The sequence below is a fragment of the Ascaphus truei genome, chromosome 8 (assembly GCF_040206685.1).
Source record: "Ascaphus truei isolate aAscTru1 chromosome 8, aAscTru1.hap1, whole genome shotgun sequence".
Classification (NCBI taxonomy): Eukaryota; Metazoa; Chordata; class Amphibia; order Anura; family Ascaphidae; genus Ascaphus; species Ascaphus truei.
Genome location: NC_134490.1, coordinates 72,448,098 through 72,466,113, shown reverse-complemented (window position 1 = coordinate 72,466,113; position 18,016 = coordinate 72,448,098). Strand labels below are relative to the sequence as shown.

Genomic DNA, 18,016 nt, shown 5'->3' with positions numbered 1-18,016 from the left:
TCTCTTTATCCATCTCTACTTCTCTCCCCTCTTTCCCTCTCAGTCGCCCCCTCTCATTCTCTCTCCCATCTCTTGCCCCTTCCTCCCTCTGTTCCTCTCTCTACTTTCTCTTACTCACTTTCTTTCCTGTGTCCCCCAGGAGCGAGCCATGGCGTGGAGTTATGTGAGCATCGTGGCGATCTTTGGCTTTGTGGCTTTCTTTGAGGTCGGCCCTGGTCCCATCCCCTGGTTCATTGTGGCTGAACTCTTCAGTCAGGGCCCTCGCCCGGTGGCCATGGCCGTGTCCGGCTGCTCCAACTGGACTGCAAACTTTCTCGTGGGGATGTTATTCCCCTATGCCGCGGTGAGAAGGGAAAGAGAGGGAGGGGAAAGGGAAAAGGAGTGGAGAAATGGAGAAAGAGAGCGAGTGATGAATATTAGAAAAGTGGAAGGGTTTAAAAAGAGGGGAGTGGGGAGAGAGAGAGATGGGGAGATAGAGGTATGGGGGACACAGAGAGCGATAGAAAAGGAGACAGAGGCATAGAGGTATGGGGGAGAGCGGGAGGGGAAAATAACAGAATAAGAGGGGTGAGAAAGAAGAAGAAGAAGAGATGAGAGCGGTAAAGAGGAAGCAGAAAAAGAATACTAAAAGAAAGCATGAATGAACCCTGGTGATGACACTCCCCCCCCCCCCTTCTCTCTCTCCCCACAGAGTGGATTGGGTCCCTACGTCTTCATCATCTTCATGGTCCTGCTCATCGTATTCTTCGTCTTCACCTTCTTCATGGTCCCTGAGACCAAGGGACGGACATTTGAGGAGATAGCCCAGGTCTTCCAGGGTCCAGACTACCTCCTGCCGAGCTCCAAGCGCAACAGCGTGGAGCCGATGGAGATTAACGTCCCCCCAGAGCCGGGGCAATGAGGGAAGAGAGTCTGCCTCCCATCCCCCTCTGATCTGCAAAGCATTGTATCATTGACTCCTTTCCTGTTATAGATCTGCAGAGCATTACAAAAGGGGGGAGGGGGGGGGGAAATAGAGCAGTACTCTGCAGGTCTCAATAGGGGGATAATGATGTGATGTTCTGCTGATCCCAGGCTTGATATATATTGCAGAGAGCAACATTTCCTCTCTCAGCATGGGAACTGCCCTGGTCCCTCTCCCATTCTGATAACCCAATTCTACCTCACCTGCAGAGCGCTCTGCAGAGAACCTCTTCACAGCTAGGTACTGTACACAGCAGCACCCTACAGAGCCTTAAAGGCCTCCAATGTGGCGAGTGAGTAAGTGTTGATGCCGTGTATCACACCCGATCACCGACGTTAACTGCCATTCAATAAATGCCTTAACACGAGAGAGATGATAGATAGGTAGATAGGTAGATAGATAGGTAGGTAAATAGATGATAGATTAGGAGTACCACCCAATTTGTAAACTTTATACCCTCAGAAGTAAATATGAAGCTCACACTCAGATCGTCTTTTTGCAATTAACCCCTTCACTGCCTGTGGGGCCTACAGTTCATAGTGACACAGATTCTGAGCCACTGTTGTCACTAGCAAAAGCTGTGTCACACACTGTATGTTAGACATCGGTCACACTAGTATCAGGCCGGACAAGACATCAGATACTGTATGAAACAAGATGTTCATGTCACGGTAATCCCTGCTGATTGGATCGGAGAAACAGACAGTGGATTTACTCTGTGTGTAAACATGTACCGCGCTTACAATATATACTGTATTAATATAAATACAGGGATGTATGCATAATACGTTTGTACGCAATTATTTCTATATATATATATTGAGAGAGAGAATAATTTATAGGCATCAATTCCAAAACGGGTATTTTTTTTTCTCAAAGAAATTGAATTCCAGCTGTAAGTAGGAAAGCACTCACCCATGCAACACATTATGCGACCGTTAAGATGTCTGTTTTGTGATTTTGTGATTGATCACAAGTCCAGTCCTTTAATACCTCAGTGCGGGTCCTGGATGTCCCTCCAGCCGGTCTCCAAGAGATTTAAAACTATTTATTTCATTTGTATTTGTAAATAAACTAAAAGGAAGAGTCAGCTCTTCGTAGTGCGTCTGTGGGAGGGACGGGGACCCGACACTGTGACATCACTGTGAAATCACTGTAAGAGCAGACCTAACAGCGATAATGCTAGAGACCGTAATCCTTTCCAATCTTCTCTGCAGTGCTGAAGCAAGAGGCTGCATCCGCTTTATCAGAATTACATCACTATTAATTCAACGTTTCGTCCCTCGTCTAGGGGTCTTCCTCAGGGAGAAGTTATGTGGAGCAACAGAAAGGTGACAGGGAGAACAGAAAAGGGACACAGAGTTATAGAAAGGGGTTATATTGGGCAATGGAAGAGGTATGGGGCAATAGGAGGAGCTATAGGGAACGGTTATATGGAGCAGTAGGAGGAGTTATAGGGAATGGTTATATGGAGCAATAGGAGGAGTTATAGGGAACGGTTATATGGAGCAGTAGGAGGAGTTATAGGGAACGGTTATATGGAGTATTAGGAGGAGTTATCGGGAACGGTTATATTTATTATAAAATGCTTTACCAGGAAGTAATGCATTGAGAGTGACCTCTCGTTTTCAAGTATGCCCTGGGCACCGAGTTATAATGACAAATACATGGTTACAATGAGTGAAATGGGTTATACAGTACATTATATACAAGACATAGCATGCACAGTTAGAGATAATATATATTTTAGGCATATATAACAGTTACAGGCCAGATTAAAACGTGCGACAGCTTTAGTTTTGAAAGAATTTAGACTGGTGGTGGAAGTGAGAATCCGGAACATTAGGAGGGATTATATTATTATTTTATATCGTTGTTAGTTTTGCGTAGCGCTTTACAAAGACATTTTGCAGACAGGTCCCTGCCCCGTGGAGCTTACAATCTATACTTTTGGTGCCTGAGGCACAGGGAGATAAGGTGACATGCCCAAAGTCACAAGGAGCCAGGTTCCCCTGCTTCAAACTCAGCGCCAGTCAGTGTTTTGACTCACTGAGCCACTCCTTCTCATATATGGAGTAATAGAAGGAGTTATTGGGTACAGTTATATGGAGCAAAAGGAGGAATTTTTTTCCAGCATTACATTTCATAAAACAATCTACAAACAGAAACTGCACATTATGTACGAACTTAGACTATATAAATATTAGCTCAGCATTTGTTCCAACCTTTCTCTTCTCAACAGCACCTTCACATTTCCCAAATATAAATTTTTAATTGAAACTCAATAAGAGCCTTAACTGTCACATTAATAGCTGCTACCTTTAAATGATTCATTTATAAACAAACATTTTTAGCCACACAAAAAAAGACAATATTACTTTTTCTTTTTCCCCACATTATCCCCCAATGACCCAAACCTCTTAATGACCACAGAAGATGGGATCATTTCCGAGTCTGTCACTATGGAAACGTCCATATTATGCTCCTCTTCGGATAAGGAAAGTTCCTCTGCATCATCAGGATCTCCAGCTCTTGAAACCCAATCCTTCCTAAGAGCAGAAAAACTATTTTTTACAGGCACCTGAGGAACTTTACCAGCATAACCTGAAGGATGTCGAAGAGTCCCTCCAAGTCTTCCTACCGTGCCCTTTTTCATTTTTTTTTTGTGTTGTTTTTACCCAATTCTGCGCTCTGTCTTTTTCTTTATTTTTTCCCACTTGGATTACCATCATAGTAGGATCATCTATTTCTGCAGATCGGTTCCCTGCTGGAAGTAAATTTGAGGAGGTTCCCTCTAAGGGATCTTCTGACATTCCCTGGGCCATGTTTACACTATCTATAATTGTTTTTTCTGTAAGTGGATTCGGGCAAACTCCATCCACAGACGGATCAAGACAAGCTCCATCGCCAGGAGGATCAGGACAAACACCATCCCTAGGCAGAACCAGACAAACCCCATCTGCGAGAGGATCCGGACATATTCTGTCTGCAACTTTCTGGGCTCGGTCATAAAGTGCTTCATTGTCTTCAAAGTCCACTTCCTGCTCCCATACTCTTGAATATTATGCCATGCTTCTAAGCAATTCGTATAGGTTAAATTAAATTACATTTAATCTTTGTACAACTTGCCCTCGTGACCCAAGGACTGGCACAAGTTGCATTTTAGAACATCACAAGAATTGCTTAAGTGTCAGGCTGAACCACTTCTATGTGGGGAAAGAGCATACACAAATAATAGTGCAACACTGTGTGATAAAATAATGATTAACATGAAACTACATATAAAAACAAAGATCCATGAAAAGTGAACAAATAATGAAGATGCTACACGAATCAGAAGAACATCAGATGTATTGATCAAGCAGACACCATATAGCATACAAATGGAATGGGGACTTACAAGAGAGCCCCAAATTCAGGCAATGTGTATATAAGACACAATCAGTGTCCGTTGTGGGAGATGATAACCTGTGAGTGATAAACTGCTGCAGGGGGTAAAGCTGCACCGGCGATTCCTCCACTGCAGGGCACCACAGGACTTCCGGATTTTGATCTCCCACTCAGTCTTCCGCTCCATGTGCCAGCGTCACACTGCGGACACAGCAAGCCCCTAATGGCGTAGGAATCAAGACTCGATGAGTGGGCACTTCTGCATTTTGCTGGCGGCTTCGTCAGGAGTCTTTGATGCCTGCCATAGGTAAGCTACAACATATGCAAAAAACGCGACCAATCGGGAATCATCTATAACATCGTCAGACCAATCGGCTGCCTGCATCGTTTCCCACCAATGGTGGTGCGGGCTGCTCGATGTTTTATCACACAGTGTTGCACTATTATTTGTGTATGCTCTTTCCCCACATGTCCCCACTGGTGTACTGCGCTCCCTGACTTCTTGGCACCACAATTAGTAAAGGACCAACAAGGAAGATCCATTGAAGGTTGAGCTGCAATTTATCACTGGTTGTATATTTTTCCTTTCTTATTTCTGCTATTATAATTGCTGGTTTTATTACCAGTTATTGTGTTATACCTGGAACACCCCCAGGAGCGCCTGGTGATTTCTGTGTTTTTGAACCACTTCTATGGCACAAGGTTGGCTGACCATAGTAAAAAACAGTTTCCTTTTTCTCTTCCACTGAAGAAAGAGTTGGTCAGATGTTGTTTTAACATTGCCATGTCGCCAAAGTCTGGCTTGCACTTTTCAGCCTCCTATCCAGATGAATCAGCAAAATGAAGGGGTGCAAAATGATTGGACCCCTAAAAGAATTCACTTAACTGCACTTCACTAAATTAAAATATACCTTTTAATGAATTACTTAAAACATATATTACCAAATGAGTGTATAACATGAATAAAAAGAAATTAAATCAACATCACTCAGCACCAGAGTCACCTAATAATTGTATTTAAACCCTATCTATCAACTAATAGTAATAGGGTAAAGGGGACTGATGGTACTAATAGTCAGGGTATAGACCCCTCTGGATCAGCTAGCAGAGCCGATGGTAAGTGAGGTCTCTTAAAGCTGACATCATATTCACAAGAGTCTGGAACATGGATAAGTGCATACATTTTATCTGCTCTGAAGCCCAAGGATTCTTTTAACTTATGACAGGATATAATATACACCAAATAACTGGGTTGAACTGAACACGACTGAGATATAATAAAAGAATTTATTCCTTAGATAGGTGAACACAGCAGATAGCACAAATAACAAACAAGGAATAGCACTTACTTAGGGAAGGGGAATGCAGAAGTAATCAGGAATCTTGATTAGCAATTCCACAGCAATCAGGCATCAATCAGTTGGTATCAAAGAAGACAATTAATATAGGGCTGACATCAGTTTATATAAATTTTCAGCCCAATACTTACTATTGAGTGCATGCTATTGGAGAACAATTACCTGCACCCAATCTCTAACGTGGGAACATTGATAACCCATGCCCCCCAGCTAGATAGCACATGCGTACTGGGGCCCTGGGGATCTCATTTCTGTAGCCCCACACCCAAGTCAGGGGCGCCGGCCAGTCTACCAGATGGGGTATCTGGTCAGGATACTCTTTGTTTGTAGGGGTGAGTTATAGCACCTACAAACCACTCGAGCCCGGCACTTCTCCGCCTTAATGTATACAGCTAGGGAGGCTGAGCCTTTGATCAGGGGGTCTGTTTGTAGACAATAGGTCGCCCCTCTGATCATTTGCATTCCACAGATTGCAGAAATCTTTGCGGGCTTTTATCCCCGCTTTGAAACACAGTACAGTTTTTAATATCAAGGCATATTAAAATAATCCGCTCTGTTGGGCCGAGCGGGTTGAAACGGGCCAGTCTTTCCTGCCGGAACTGACTCTCCATTGTGGCCAAGTTTCAGCCCGCTGCGACTTTCCAGACCGGAGATACACAAATACAGTTTAAAGCTTTTATTTCTTTAACACAGGATTCTCCGCTTTAAAAGGAATCTCGGTTTTTCACTCTTTTCCCATTGAAATCAACGGGCTCCGCCGCCATAGGCTTTTAATGGAGCAACTCCGCCGTTGAAGTCAATGGGTTCTGCCGCCATAGACTTTCAATGGGGCAACTCCGCCATTGGCGTCTATGGGACTTCTCCGCCATAGCCTTTCAATGGGGAACCGCCGCTCCTCCTCTCGGACGCCACCTGCTGGTATTCGAGGGAAACAAGTCCAAAACCGCCGGATTCGCCATTGAAATGAATGGAGCTGCAATGGCGACTTATGGGACCCTGCAAAATGGAGCCTGAAAAGGCGGGAACATGGAGCAAAGGGCTATAATAACTTCCTAACTATTAACCCTTCTCCTCCCGGATGGATCCCAGTGTGTGTGTGGTACAGACACTGACCTGATGATAATACATTATAGCAGGGGAATACACAAATGGATGTTGCAGCAAGGTAAAAACCACATTCCTGGACCGCAGTCCAGTTAACCCCTTGTCTCCCTGGTGAGGTCAGGGGGTGGCCATATGGGGTGCAACCCCTTTAATTCCGGCCCAATCCCCCTCTCCCTCTACAATGACTTCCAATAAAAATCCTGTCAGGGTTCATCTCCTCACTGCCTTTATACCTCAACCTTACAACATTTCTCCTTTTCAAAGGTTGAGCATTTCTGGTCACAGCGCTCACAAAGGACCTCACACTCCAGGCTGAATGAGGTGCTCTATGAACTGGGTTACTTTAATACCATTACTTTGCTTTACCCCATCTTCTGATTGGGTCACTCTATTATCAAAAACTATCTGCATAGGAGCAGCAATTTCAGTCTCTACAACCTTCATTTCACTCGCAGGCACTACGGAGTTAATGCTGTCTCCATTGCTGCTAATTACTTCCTGCTGTCCTCCCCTCTCAGAGTTCTGAATCACAGGACCTGCTAATAAGCAGGGGATGGTTCTGTAAGTCCAGGTGAACATTGGGTTCTCTGGCTCACTGCTCTCAGGCACAAACTCCATTTCCACCTGATGTCCTCCTAAAGTTTCTAAATTCTTATTTTGCTGCTCTCCAGAGTTCTTTGTAATTGCTTTAATTTCTCCAAGTGTGGAAGTCTGAGATAACCTAACATCACAGGTGTCTGCTGCTGTCTTTGCATGCAATGGGCTTTTAACCAAATCTTCTGCTGTTTTTGCTATTAACCCCTGGGATGCTGGAAGCTCTGGAACAGATCCTTGCTCACCGTCTGATACACCCTGGGGTGAGTCCCTTTTCCTGAAGACTTTGGACCCTATTTTGGGCTGTTACCTTCTCTTGTAGAAACCTTTAGCCGCTGGTCCTTTGCTTTCCTTTCAGGGTTTTACCCTTCAGGGTTTTCTTGGCAGTTGATTGATTTAAAGTAAACTGTTAGGATCTGAGTCAGAGTTTTCCTGGGATAAGTTCTCTGTTTTATCTTTGGGCTTCACAGACTTGTTCTGGGATCTAGTTTCTCTCCCACTTCTTTTAGGCGTCTCCAAACGTATATTTTCTTGAGAGCTTTTAATGTGACTCTATGGCTGCGCTTATAGTGCCGGCGACGCAACGGTGCGGCAAAAGAAATGTATTGCCGCCGCCGCGTGCGCTTATAGTAAGCGTGACGCGGGCGGCGTGAATTTTTGAAGCCAGTCAAATTTGATTTTTCAGAGGCTGTCGCCACATGTGACAGCCTCTGAACCAATCAAAGACCTGGTCGCCCGCGACGTCACCGGAAAGCGAATTACACCTTTCGCTAGCGGTTCTCTTCTTTCTTAAGCAGATTCTGTCCTGCTCTTTCCTTTTTCTCCAAACTCTCCTGTAACTTGCAATCAGGCTCCTCAAGCTCCACCACTGCTGCAGCCTGCGGCCTCTCCTACTTCCATATCCACCACACAGCCACCAACCCCTGGGTCTAAGGCCATCCTGGCTCCCCTGCAGGAGCTTACCTTCAGCCCATCCTGGAGTAGATATAGGGAGAGGTTATATGGAGCAATAGGTGGAGTTATATGGAACAGTAATATATAGCAATAGATGGAGCTATAGGGAGAAATAGGTGGAGGTATAGTGAGAAATAGGTGGAGTTATAGGGAACGGTTATATGGAGCAATAGGAGGAGTTATAGGGAGCTGTTATATGGAGCAATAGGAGGAGATATTTGGGGCAACAGAAATATGGGTTTCCTCAATCCGACAACATTATTTTGTTTATGTGCATCAAACTCCTGTAAATCTCAGCTCCTGTGACACAGACTCATGACAAATACTGTAAATCAAACTGATAAATGTTTCCCCATTGAAATAAGACATTACAAGTTCTAACAGTGAGTTCCTGTAATACAAAGTGTTAATTGATCCCCGTGGGACTGGGAGTGTCCCACTTTGTTATAATCAGGGGCAAATGTAACAAGCGGTGCTGGGGGTAAATGTGCAGTGAAAGGGTTCTGCCCCTGCCAGAGCTGGAGGCGCTGGGGGAGCAGAGATCTGAATAAACAAGGAGAGAGAAGTGAGCAGGATCTGAAACAGGAGTTCAAAGGAGACAAACAGGACCAAGTCTAAGAGACAGGGAGCAGACTGCAGGAAGAGAGGGGCTCGTGAAGAGACAGAGAGCAGACTGCAGGAAGAGAGGGGCTCGTCAAGAGACAGAGAGCAGACTGCAGGAAGAGAGGGGCTCGTCAAGAGACAGGGAGCAGACTGCAGGAAGAGAGGGGCTCGTCAAGAGACAGGGAGCAGACTGCAGGAAGAGAGGGGCACGTCAAGAGACAGGGAGCAGACTGCAGGAAGAGAGGGGCTTGTCAAGAGACAGGGAGCAGACTGCAGGAAGAGAGGGGCACGTCAAGAGACAGGGAGCAGACTGCAGGAAGAGAGGGGCTTGTCAAGAGACAGGGAGCAGACTGCAGGAAGAGAGGGGCTCGTCAAGAGACAGGGAGCAGACTGCAGGAAGAGAGGGGCTCGTCAAGAGACAGGGAGCAGACTGCAGGAAGAGAGGGGCTCGTCAAGAGACAGGGAGCAGACTGCAGGAAGAGAGGGGCTCGTGAAGAGACAGAGAGCAGACTGCAGGAAGAGAGGGGCTCGTCAAGAGACAGGGAGCAGACTGCAGGAAGAGAGGGGCTCGTCAAGAGACAGGGAGCAGACTGCAGGAAGAGAGGAGACTCGTCAAGAGACAGAGAGCAGACTGCAGGAAGAGAGGAGACTCGTCAAGAGACAGGGAGCAGACTGCAGGAAGAGAGGAGACTCGTCAAGAGACAGGGAGCAGACTGCAGGAAGAGAGGAGACTCGTCAAGAGACAGGGAGCAGACTGCAGGAAGAGAGGGGCTCGTCAAGAGACAGGGAGCAGACTGCAGGAAGAGAGGGGCTCGTCAAGAGACGGAGCAGACTGCAGGAAGAGAGGGGCTCGTCAAGAGACAGGGAGCAGACTGCAGGAAGAGAGGGGCTCGTCAAGAGACAGGGAGCAGACTGCAGGAAGAGAGGAGACTCGTCAAGAGACAGAGAGCAGACTGCAGGAAGAGAGCAGACTCGTCAAGAGACAGGGAGCAGACTGCAGGAAGAGAGGAGACTCGTCAAGAGACAGGGAGCAGACTGCAGGAAGAGAGGAGACTCGTCAAGAGACAGGGAGCAGACTGCAGGAAGAGAGGGGCTTGTCAAGAGATAGGGAGCAGACTGCAGGAAGAGAGGGGCTCGTGAAGAGACAGAGAGCAGACTGCAGGAAGAGAGGGGCTCGTCAAGAGACAGAGAGCAGGACAAAGGGGGAAACAGAGACCAGGAGAACAGATAGGTGACACAGAGATAAGGACAGAAAGGTGACAGAGACAGGGAGAAGAGAAAGGGGACCTACAAGGAGCAGATAGAGAGGAGACACCAAGACAAGGAGAGGGGACACAGACTGGGGGGGCAGGACAAAGGGAACACTGACAGTGACCAATACACAGAGGGGGCACAGTGAGTAGGACAGAGAGGTTACTCCAATAGCAGCAGTTCCGATGGTTTTTAATTTGGGGGAATACGTGAAACGGAAGAAGTAGCAAGACGTCGAGAAGAAAAAGATTGTGGAAAACAGAAATCATCACAAAGGAGAGTGAGTACTGCGCTGGAATAGCAGAGTGAGAGGAGGCTGTGTGGAGAGGTCACAGTAAGACGGTCAGTCACAGAGGGTGTCTATCACTGTGTGCAGTATATGTACCGTCTTTAATGTATGTGTAGGTGTGTGTCGTTATCAAAACTGCAGAAGCGGCTCCTGTTTTTATGCTGTGGTTACATAAGTCACATGCTGTAGATATGGTCTGTCTGGCAGGTGCAATCCCACATAGCCGCACAGAAAACATACTTTTATAAAGACTTTAACAGTGTAAGGGGTTATTTACTAAATCTGGGGCAAAGTCTGTGCTACACAACTGCCCCAGATTTATCAAAGGGAAGACTCCCATTCAATGGGATTCCTTTTCAGTGAGGAATATGGCTCTTGCAGCCGGGACACTTTTGTACATTGGCTTACCTGGACAAATATAACCATGCCATAAGCAAAGATTTGTCTGCTTTAATTTTTTGGGGAATTCATTAGAAGTTTAATTTTGAAGGGACTTCTGAATGACAGAGTTTTGTCTAACAAGTGATTTCTCTGCCTTATCTCACCCTGTCCTTATCAGAGAAGGGCAAAGGGAGAGTGGGGGACTTTGCCTGGGCAAACTCTTATTGGACACACATTGACATCAGACAAAAGGGAGCAACCAGAGGAAATTAATAACCCCTCTCAATTAATCAGGTTTACAAACTAACTTAAAACATATGTTTTAAATACTTCTAGGTGTCATATTTGAGCATCCAGATCTAACTCTTAAACAGGAGAAGTATAGGGAGGGTTTATATGGAGTAAAGAAGGAGTTATAGTGAGCAGTGTTTTTGAGCAATAGGAGGAGTTATAGGGAGGGGTTATATGGGGCAATAGGAGGAGATATAGGAAGTTGTTATATGGAACAATAGGAGGAGTTATAGGGAGCGGTTATATGGGGCAATAGGAGGAGATATAGGGAGGGGTTATATGGGGCAATAGGATGAGATATAGGAAGTTGTCATATGGAACAGTAGGAGGAGATATTGGGAGCGGTTATATGGAGCACTAGGAGGAGTTATATGGTGCAATAAGAGTAGTTCTGTAGAACAATAGGAGTTATAGGGAAAGGTTATACAGAACAATTGGAAGAGTTACAAGGCGCAGTTACAGATATTATTATTTTAATAATTTCACCAATTTAAAATGTGTAACAGAAACAAAGAAATGAGGTGCATTTTAACTGACATATGTACTGTAGGTTTGATATGGCCTTGTTGCCATAAACTTGGCATGTGAGTCACTGAGCCCATTGTTGCTAGGTGCTGCAGACATCTCTGGCATTAAAAAGGTTAATAGGTCAGTCTGGTCCTCCTACATAGGACTGACAGTGATATGTGGAACAAGTTACAAGAAACGTATCCTGGAAATGCTCTGTATGTTTTGGATGTAAATGTGTGATTGACAGTGTAAGCTAAAGGCTAGAGCAGCTTTTACCCCCTTGTCTCAATGAAACATGGTATCAGAGTTCATGGAACATCCAGTCACTCAGAGTGATGTCACTAATAGCCACACCTAGAACCCTGAGCTGATGCTGGACTGAGGTATGATGTCACAGTGGGGGGATCGGTTCTGCGAAAGCTGCAGCTCGTCTCTTCCTGCTTTGTGACTGTCTTTTATACTCATAAAGGTCCAAACTATGTCTGGATTACCTTCTATTATTAACAGAGGGAGGTGACCAGAGGGTGCCACCAACGTCAGGTGACAGATGAAGGAGCAGACCCTAAAAACACAGGTAAGCGACCAGAGAGCACCACTAACACGAGGTGTCAGATGACGGAGCCGACTCTAATGACACAGGTAACAGACCAAAGGCTGCCACCTTCAGGTGACACATGAAGCAGCTGACTCCAACGATACAGGTAATCTGTTTAGATGAGAAGAGAGATTTTATGTTTTCTTTCTCCTTCCATTGGTCAGTAACCTTCATCCCCAACCCCCATCAGTCCAGTGAATCCTCGCAGTCAACATATGGTACAGAGCAGATTGATTGGTCGAAGTGTGGTATTGTACATCACATTGTATTGACCAGTACCCACTAAAGATAGTGCGGAGGGGAAGCAGAGGCATGTGGTGTATTGGCAACATAGGGGTTAACATAGTTTAAAGGACAGGGGGCAATAACCAGTGCCATCTCTGTGTTATCTTGAGCAAATCACTTTGTAGAAGTAGAAGAGCACACCTTACAAAGTCTTTAAAGCCGAGCATGGCTGTTACGTGCACTCTGGGGGCTTCACAGGTAGTTACTGCTGCTGTTTCCAGGACAAGGAAATGCTGTGCCTCCCCAGTCTGCACCAAAAGGGGAGTTTATTTGAATGTTGTGGTGTATGAGTCGCACCTCTGTCATGATGAAGGTAACACTCAAACACAGAAACATTGACATATATTTGAAATACACTAACTTTTTGTTGAAGACTGGTGGGTTACAGTATTTTCTTGGGCAAATCACTTCACCCCAAAGTAAGTTAGATAGTCCGATCTCTGGCGCCGGGACTCCTTATACCACCGTCATTCTATTTTACATCACACCCAGTGGAATATGAAAATGAATAATAATGGAGATAGGTTTTACCATTCTTGCGTCCGTCTCTGTCTTTCCTTAGACCTCCGATCCCCTGTAGGAAATCCCACGGACTGGTTCTAAAGCTGATGACTTTATTCCTTTGTCTCCAGAATGAAGTCACGTGGACCCTGATCTGCTCTGTCTTCTCATCGGTGCTGGGGTCAGTGCAGGTCGGATTCCACACGGGGAACATCAACTCTCCCCAGATGGTGAGGAAACTGGCCACGAAGATGGGATACAGTAATCAAACTGATTAACACGTTTCCTATGTTTAAACAGCAGTCCAAGCTGCGTTTTCCCCCCAATATAATACACACAATAAGTAATTACCTAAGTTGCCGGTCGATCCTATGATCGATCGGTGAAGATTCAGCTTGGGGTTTCAATAAATGGCTGTAAGTGCAGCAGAAGAGGACCAAAGATGCAAAGTTCTGTGGTGAAGATCATGTGCCCAGGCAGTCACTAGATACAATTTGTGTACTGCTAGCGAGAGAGCAGGGCTCAAAAAGGGGTGTGCCAGAGCCTGTTTCAGAAGAGGAAGGGATGTGACTTTGTAAATGGTTGCTATAGAAACAAAAAATGCTTGTTACATTATAATACATTAAAAATGTAATTCTGGGTTGTTTACAAAAAATGCTACAATTATTTTCTCATAGTACAGAACTGATTTATTTTTAAAAAAAACACACATGTAGGATATTGCTTGGTCTGCAGCTTTAACAAATGTCAAAAGATAGAGTAAAATCTGTGATGCTGCGAAGTTTACATTTCGAGAAAACCCTTTTTGGTTGATTCTTATAGATAAAGGGTTTGGGTACTTCTTCATATATAGCAATCAGTTACTGATTGATACTTATGGATAAGTAGTTCAGCTTCCTCATTCTCTACAGTTATTGGTTATTGATTGATACTTATGGATAATGAGTTTGGGTTCCTCTCTCCTCAGATTATCGAAGCGTTTTTTAATGTGACATGGATGCTGCGTTATGGGGAGCGGATGTCACCTCACATGCTCACCCTGCTCTGGTCCTTGACTGTCAGTATTTTGGCCCTCGGGGCCACCATATCGTCTTTCTTTGTCGCAATGCTGGCCAATCATTTTGGTAGGTGAGTACCACTGTCCACGCTAAGTGCTTAACAGTACTGCCAACCTGACTCATGTCATTGAGCCCCTTACCTTATGCCTGTCTGCCCCCGCTGCCTCCTTCCGACGAGGCTCACTACGCGCTGTGGCGTGTCAGCCGCCAGGGGGTGCAAGAGGATTGTGATCCCGAGCGGTGACGCGTCACGTGGTGCTCTGGTGAGCATATCAACGCCGGGGCTGGGGTGTCAGAGATTCCCCCAGCTCCAAAAGACAGGGGGGGGGGGAGTGTGTGTATGTATATATGTATATGTGTATATGTGTGTGTGTTGTGTGTGTGTGTTGTGTGTTGTGTGTGTGTGGGGGGGGAGGGGCGGACCGGGGGGGGACACTCCCCCCTCAAACCACGCCCCCCCTCCCGCTTCAGCTCCCGCTCCCTACGGACTGCAGGTAGCGGTCAATTGCCTCTCAACGCGCCGCCTGCATGCAGTGCGGGCGCGCTGACTGAGGCAGCGGGGCCTCGGCCTAAGACAACTTTCTTGGTTACATGGGTTGCCCTGAAAACCCTATTCTGCTAAGATCAGACCACCCTGATTACAGATACCCTAACAGCTTTACCAATTTAAGTCAAAAACATAGCTGTGAAAAGCATGATAACAAATAGCACGGGGTATACAATATATACTGTGAGACAGTTGGACATAGATTTCTTCCAGGTCAACAAGAAGCCAGAAAAGAACTCGGAGGGGGAGATATATCAACGTACAGACGTTTGTTTTGACACATTTCTGTTTTTTGTGCTAGTGTTGCATCGAATGCCAGTGAGATGGCTTTCTACAGATACATTTACACCAGATTGTTTTCCCACATACACAAGATAAGAAAGTAACACAGATGCTGAGTTTGATATATCTCATCGTATCCTGTGCATCGTGTAACTCCTCCTACTGTTAACCTGCAGACTGACGCACACAAAGCAACATGTGGAGCAGAGCCCTTGATACAAAGAGACACAGCATCAAAAGGACACAATGTGTCATTTTTGCTCCAAATTTGTAAATAAAAGACAAAAGTCCTAGGCTTCTTTCCAAATTGGCTTGCAATTTATTAGTTCAAATTTACATTTCTGGAGTCTTCTAAAAGAGTTATTTGGTTGCATCTTTTGATTAAAAATATAAATGATTTGAGCCTGCTAACCCCGTCAAGGTAAACTCCATTTAGCAGGCAACTACACTAAATACATCATATTTCTTAATGTCTCGTGGACTAAACATCGTTACTATTACAAGGTAGCAGGCTGGGACTGAACCACAGGGGACCATGTGAGTGACGTGAAAGGGCTTTATGTTATGAGTAAGTCTCTTTGCTATCTGCGGTTCTGTTCAATTCAAACGGTCACAAACCAAAAATAAAATTCCCTTAGCAATATGAAGGAAAAATTGTATGTGCAGAAATGTCTTAGTGAAAAGTAATACAATATATACACACCTCTCTGGTTCATGTCAGTCACAGGCACTCACCACCTTCTCCTATACAGAGGGAACAGCAGATTGCCTCTTTGTACAAGTGTGTTTTATACTTATTTACTCATTGGAGAATTGGTAAGTAGGTCAGAACCTGAAAGGAACGAACTAGAATTGGCCATGCATTTATGGAATGCACAGACAAAACCCCACGCTACTATCCTAAATAAAAAAAAATGAGGAATAAACCTCCGATAGCAATGATGTAGTAAATATATCACATAATCACCATACTCATGAATCCTTCGGTTGTATTAGCATGTAGGGGTAAGTGATAATAAATGGCTTGTAAATATCCTTAGTGTGTTTGATAAAGTCTCCCCTACGGAGACGAAACGCGTCAGAGTACACTCTGTGTATGTTCTTTTCCTATTTGGATGAATAAATAATTATCTTATTGTTACTGCGCTTGGTTGTACCCTGATTTCGGAGAGCAGTGACCGCCATTCCGACCATTTTTTTCTGTACTCTCCTAAATCAGCTTGCAATTTATTATTGAAATGAACAAAGGCGTGATTTGGTTGCATCTTTTGATCAAATGTTTTCATTGCAATGAAACACAGATAGTATGAATGCTTCATTCAATTAATCCTTTAGGCACTTTAAGATGTATCAAATGCAGGGGCGGATTGTAGGTACATACCGGCCAGGGCGATTCCTTGAAGAGCATCCGCCCTCCTGCTGGGCTGCTGACATAGCACAAACCCACTGCACCGCCCGCCACCCCCCCCCCCCCCCGGGACAACCCAGATCTCCTGATAGGACAACCCACCCAGGCTCACATGTTCCCTTGTCGTTTAGTCCCAGCCTGCTACCTTCTTCTGTAACAGTGACAACGTTAGGTCCACAAGACATTAGGAAATAGTATGTATTTAGTTGCACCTGCTAAAATGAGTTAAAGTGTACCTGTTAGCAGCCTTAAATTGTTTTTTTTTGTTTTTTTTTTACTCAAAAGATGCAACCAAATAATTCCTTTGTTAAAAAACCTAGGATCAAAAAAATAAAATATCACTAATAAATTGCAAGACAAATTGGAAAGTAGCGCATGGGTTTTGCTTTGTACTTTTTGTATATGGCCAATTCAATTTCCTTACCAGCAATCCTACGGCATTGAAAGATATATAGTGTGACTGATACATTTTGTTATATGGGTAGGTGTGAACTCGCCCCCTAAACGTTTTCTTCTTGATCTCTCCAGAAATGATCAATGTTCAGGTGACTTTCCATAGGTCTCTAATGAATTAATTGATCATTCGCCTCTGAATTGCTGCTTTATGAATTGTAGACACATCGCTAACTATCCAGTGCTTATGAGCTGCCCAACAACCAGCTGTAATTAGTGCTATAATTAGTGCTAATACACGTTACAAGTCAAAAAGCAATCAAACAGATCCTTTCACAGCAGCAAGAAGAAGCAAACCCCAAGGCGTTAAAGGAGCATGTGCGCCTAAAACAAATGTATTTCCCCCGTGGATTGAAGCAGGGGGTCTCCGGAGCTGAACTGTGTTAATTTGAGCTCCGGGGACCCCGTGCTTTCCGAGACACTTACCTCGGAAGGGGGTGCCGGTATCTCTTAGCAGGTTTAAATGTCCCAGCCACGCGAGCCAATAGGAAACCACAAGGGATGACGTCATGGCTTCCTATTGGCCAGTGTGACATTTAAAACCGCCATTTCGATAGCCCCAACTAGCCCAGCCTGACCTGATTCTGGCACCCCCTTCTGAGGTAAATTAATGCAGTCCAGCCCCAGAGACCCCATGCTTTAAACCATGCCACACAATCAAAAAATCTGATTGGGGGGTGCAGTTGCGCCGTCATGTGACGCAGCGTTGTCATGGCAATGTTGCCATAACTCTTTGCTCTTTATTGTGTGTAGGCGGAAATCCATCCTGATGATTAACTTATTTTCTCTGTTTGCTGTGGTGCTGATGAGTGCCTCCAAGATGGCCAACTATATAGAGTTGTTGATCGTGGGTCGCTTTGTAATGGGTCTTTTCTGTGGCCTGGCAATGACACTCATCCCGCTGTACATACAAGAAGTGGCACCCACTCACCTTCGTGGGGCCTTCTCCACCATGAACCAGCTCTCCTACGCCATGGGTATCTTTATTGGACAGGTATGAAGATCCGGTCTCAATGGCAACACAGACGGTAGGGACCAGTTGGAGGTGGTCACTCCCATAGAGTGTAAAGCAGGGACACAGGCTGAAGGGGCCTTTGTCCCATGTATTCTGTCCCTCCACCTACAGTGTGACAGAAGAGACAGAAGAGACCAATGGATCCTCTCCACCCTCCCTACAGGGCCAAAATAAACCAGAAAA

The 18,016-nt window shown here is 45.2% G+C and overlaps 2 protein-coding genes across 6 annotated transcripts in view; both read left to right on the top strand.

The window, feature by feature from the left end:
• LOC142501958 (solute carrier family 2, facilitated glucose transporter member 3-like) overlaps window positions 1–1,749 on the top strand; it is a 52,559-nt gene extending 50,810 nt beyond the window's left edge. For both annotated transcript variants that reach the window (XM_075612592.1, XM_075612593.1), the window contains 2 exons: window positions 140–343; window positions 692–1,749. In XM_075612592.1, the coding sequence (XP_075468707.1) occupies window positions 140–343; window positions 692–901 (414 nt within the window). In that variant the 3' untranslated portion in view covers window positions 902–1,749. The remainder of the gene's footprint in view (window positions 1–139; window positions 344–691) is intronic.
• An 8,611-nt stretch (window positions 1,750–10,360) lies between these two features.
• Window positions 10,361–18,016, top strand: part of LOC142501957 (solute carrier family 2, facilitated glucose transporter member 1-like) — a 32,152-nt gene continuing 24,496 nt past the window's right edge. For 2 of the 4 annotated variants that reach the window (XM_075612591.1, XM_075612587.1), the window contains exons 1-5: window positions 10,361–10,498; window positions 12,197–12,263; window positions 13,202–13,300; window positions 14,038–14,198; window positions 17,572–17,812. In XM_075612591.1, the coding sequence (XP_075468706.1) occupies window positions 12,237–12,263; window positions 13,202–13,300; window positions 14,038–14,198; window positions 17,572–17,812 (528 nt within the window). In that variant the 5' untranslated portion in view covers window positions 10,361–10,498; window positions 12,197–12,236. Of the gene's footprint in view, window positions 10,561–11,423; window positions 12,264–13,201; window positions 13,301–14,037; window positions 14,199–17,571; window positions 17,813–18,016 lie in introns of those variants that run through there. The other 2 variants (XM_075612589.1, XM_075612590.1) reach the window with 2 other exon arrangements.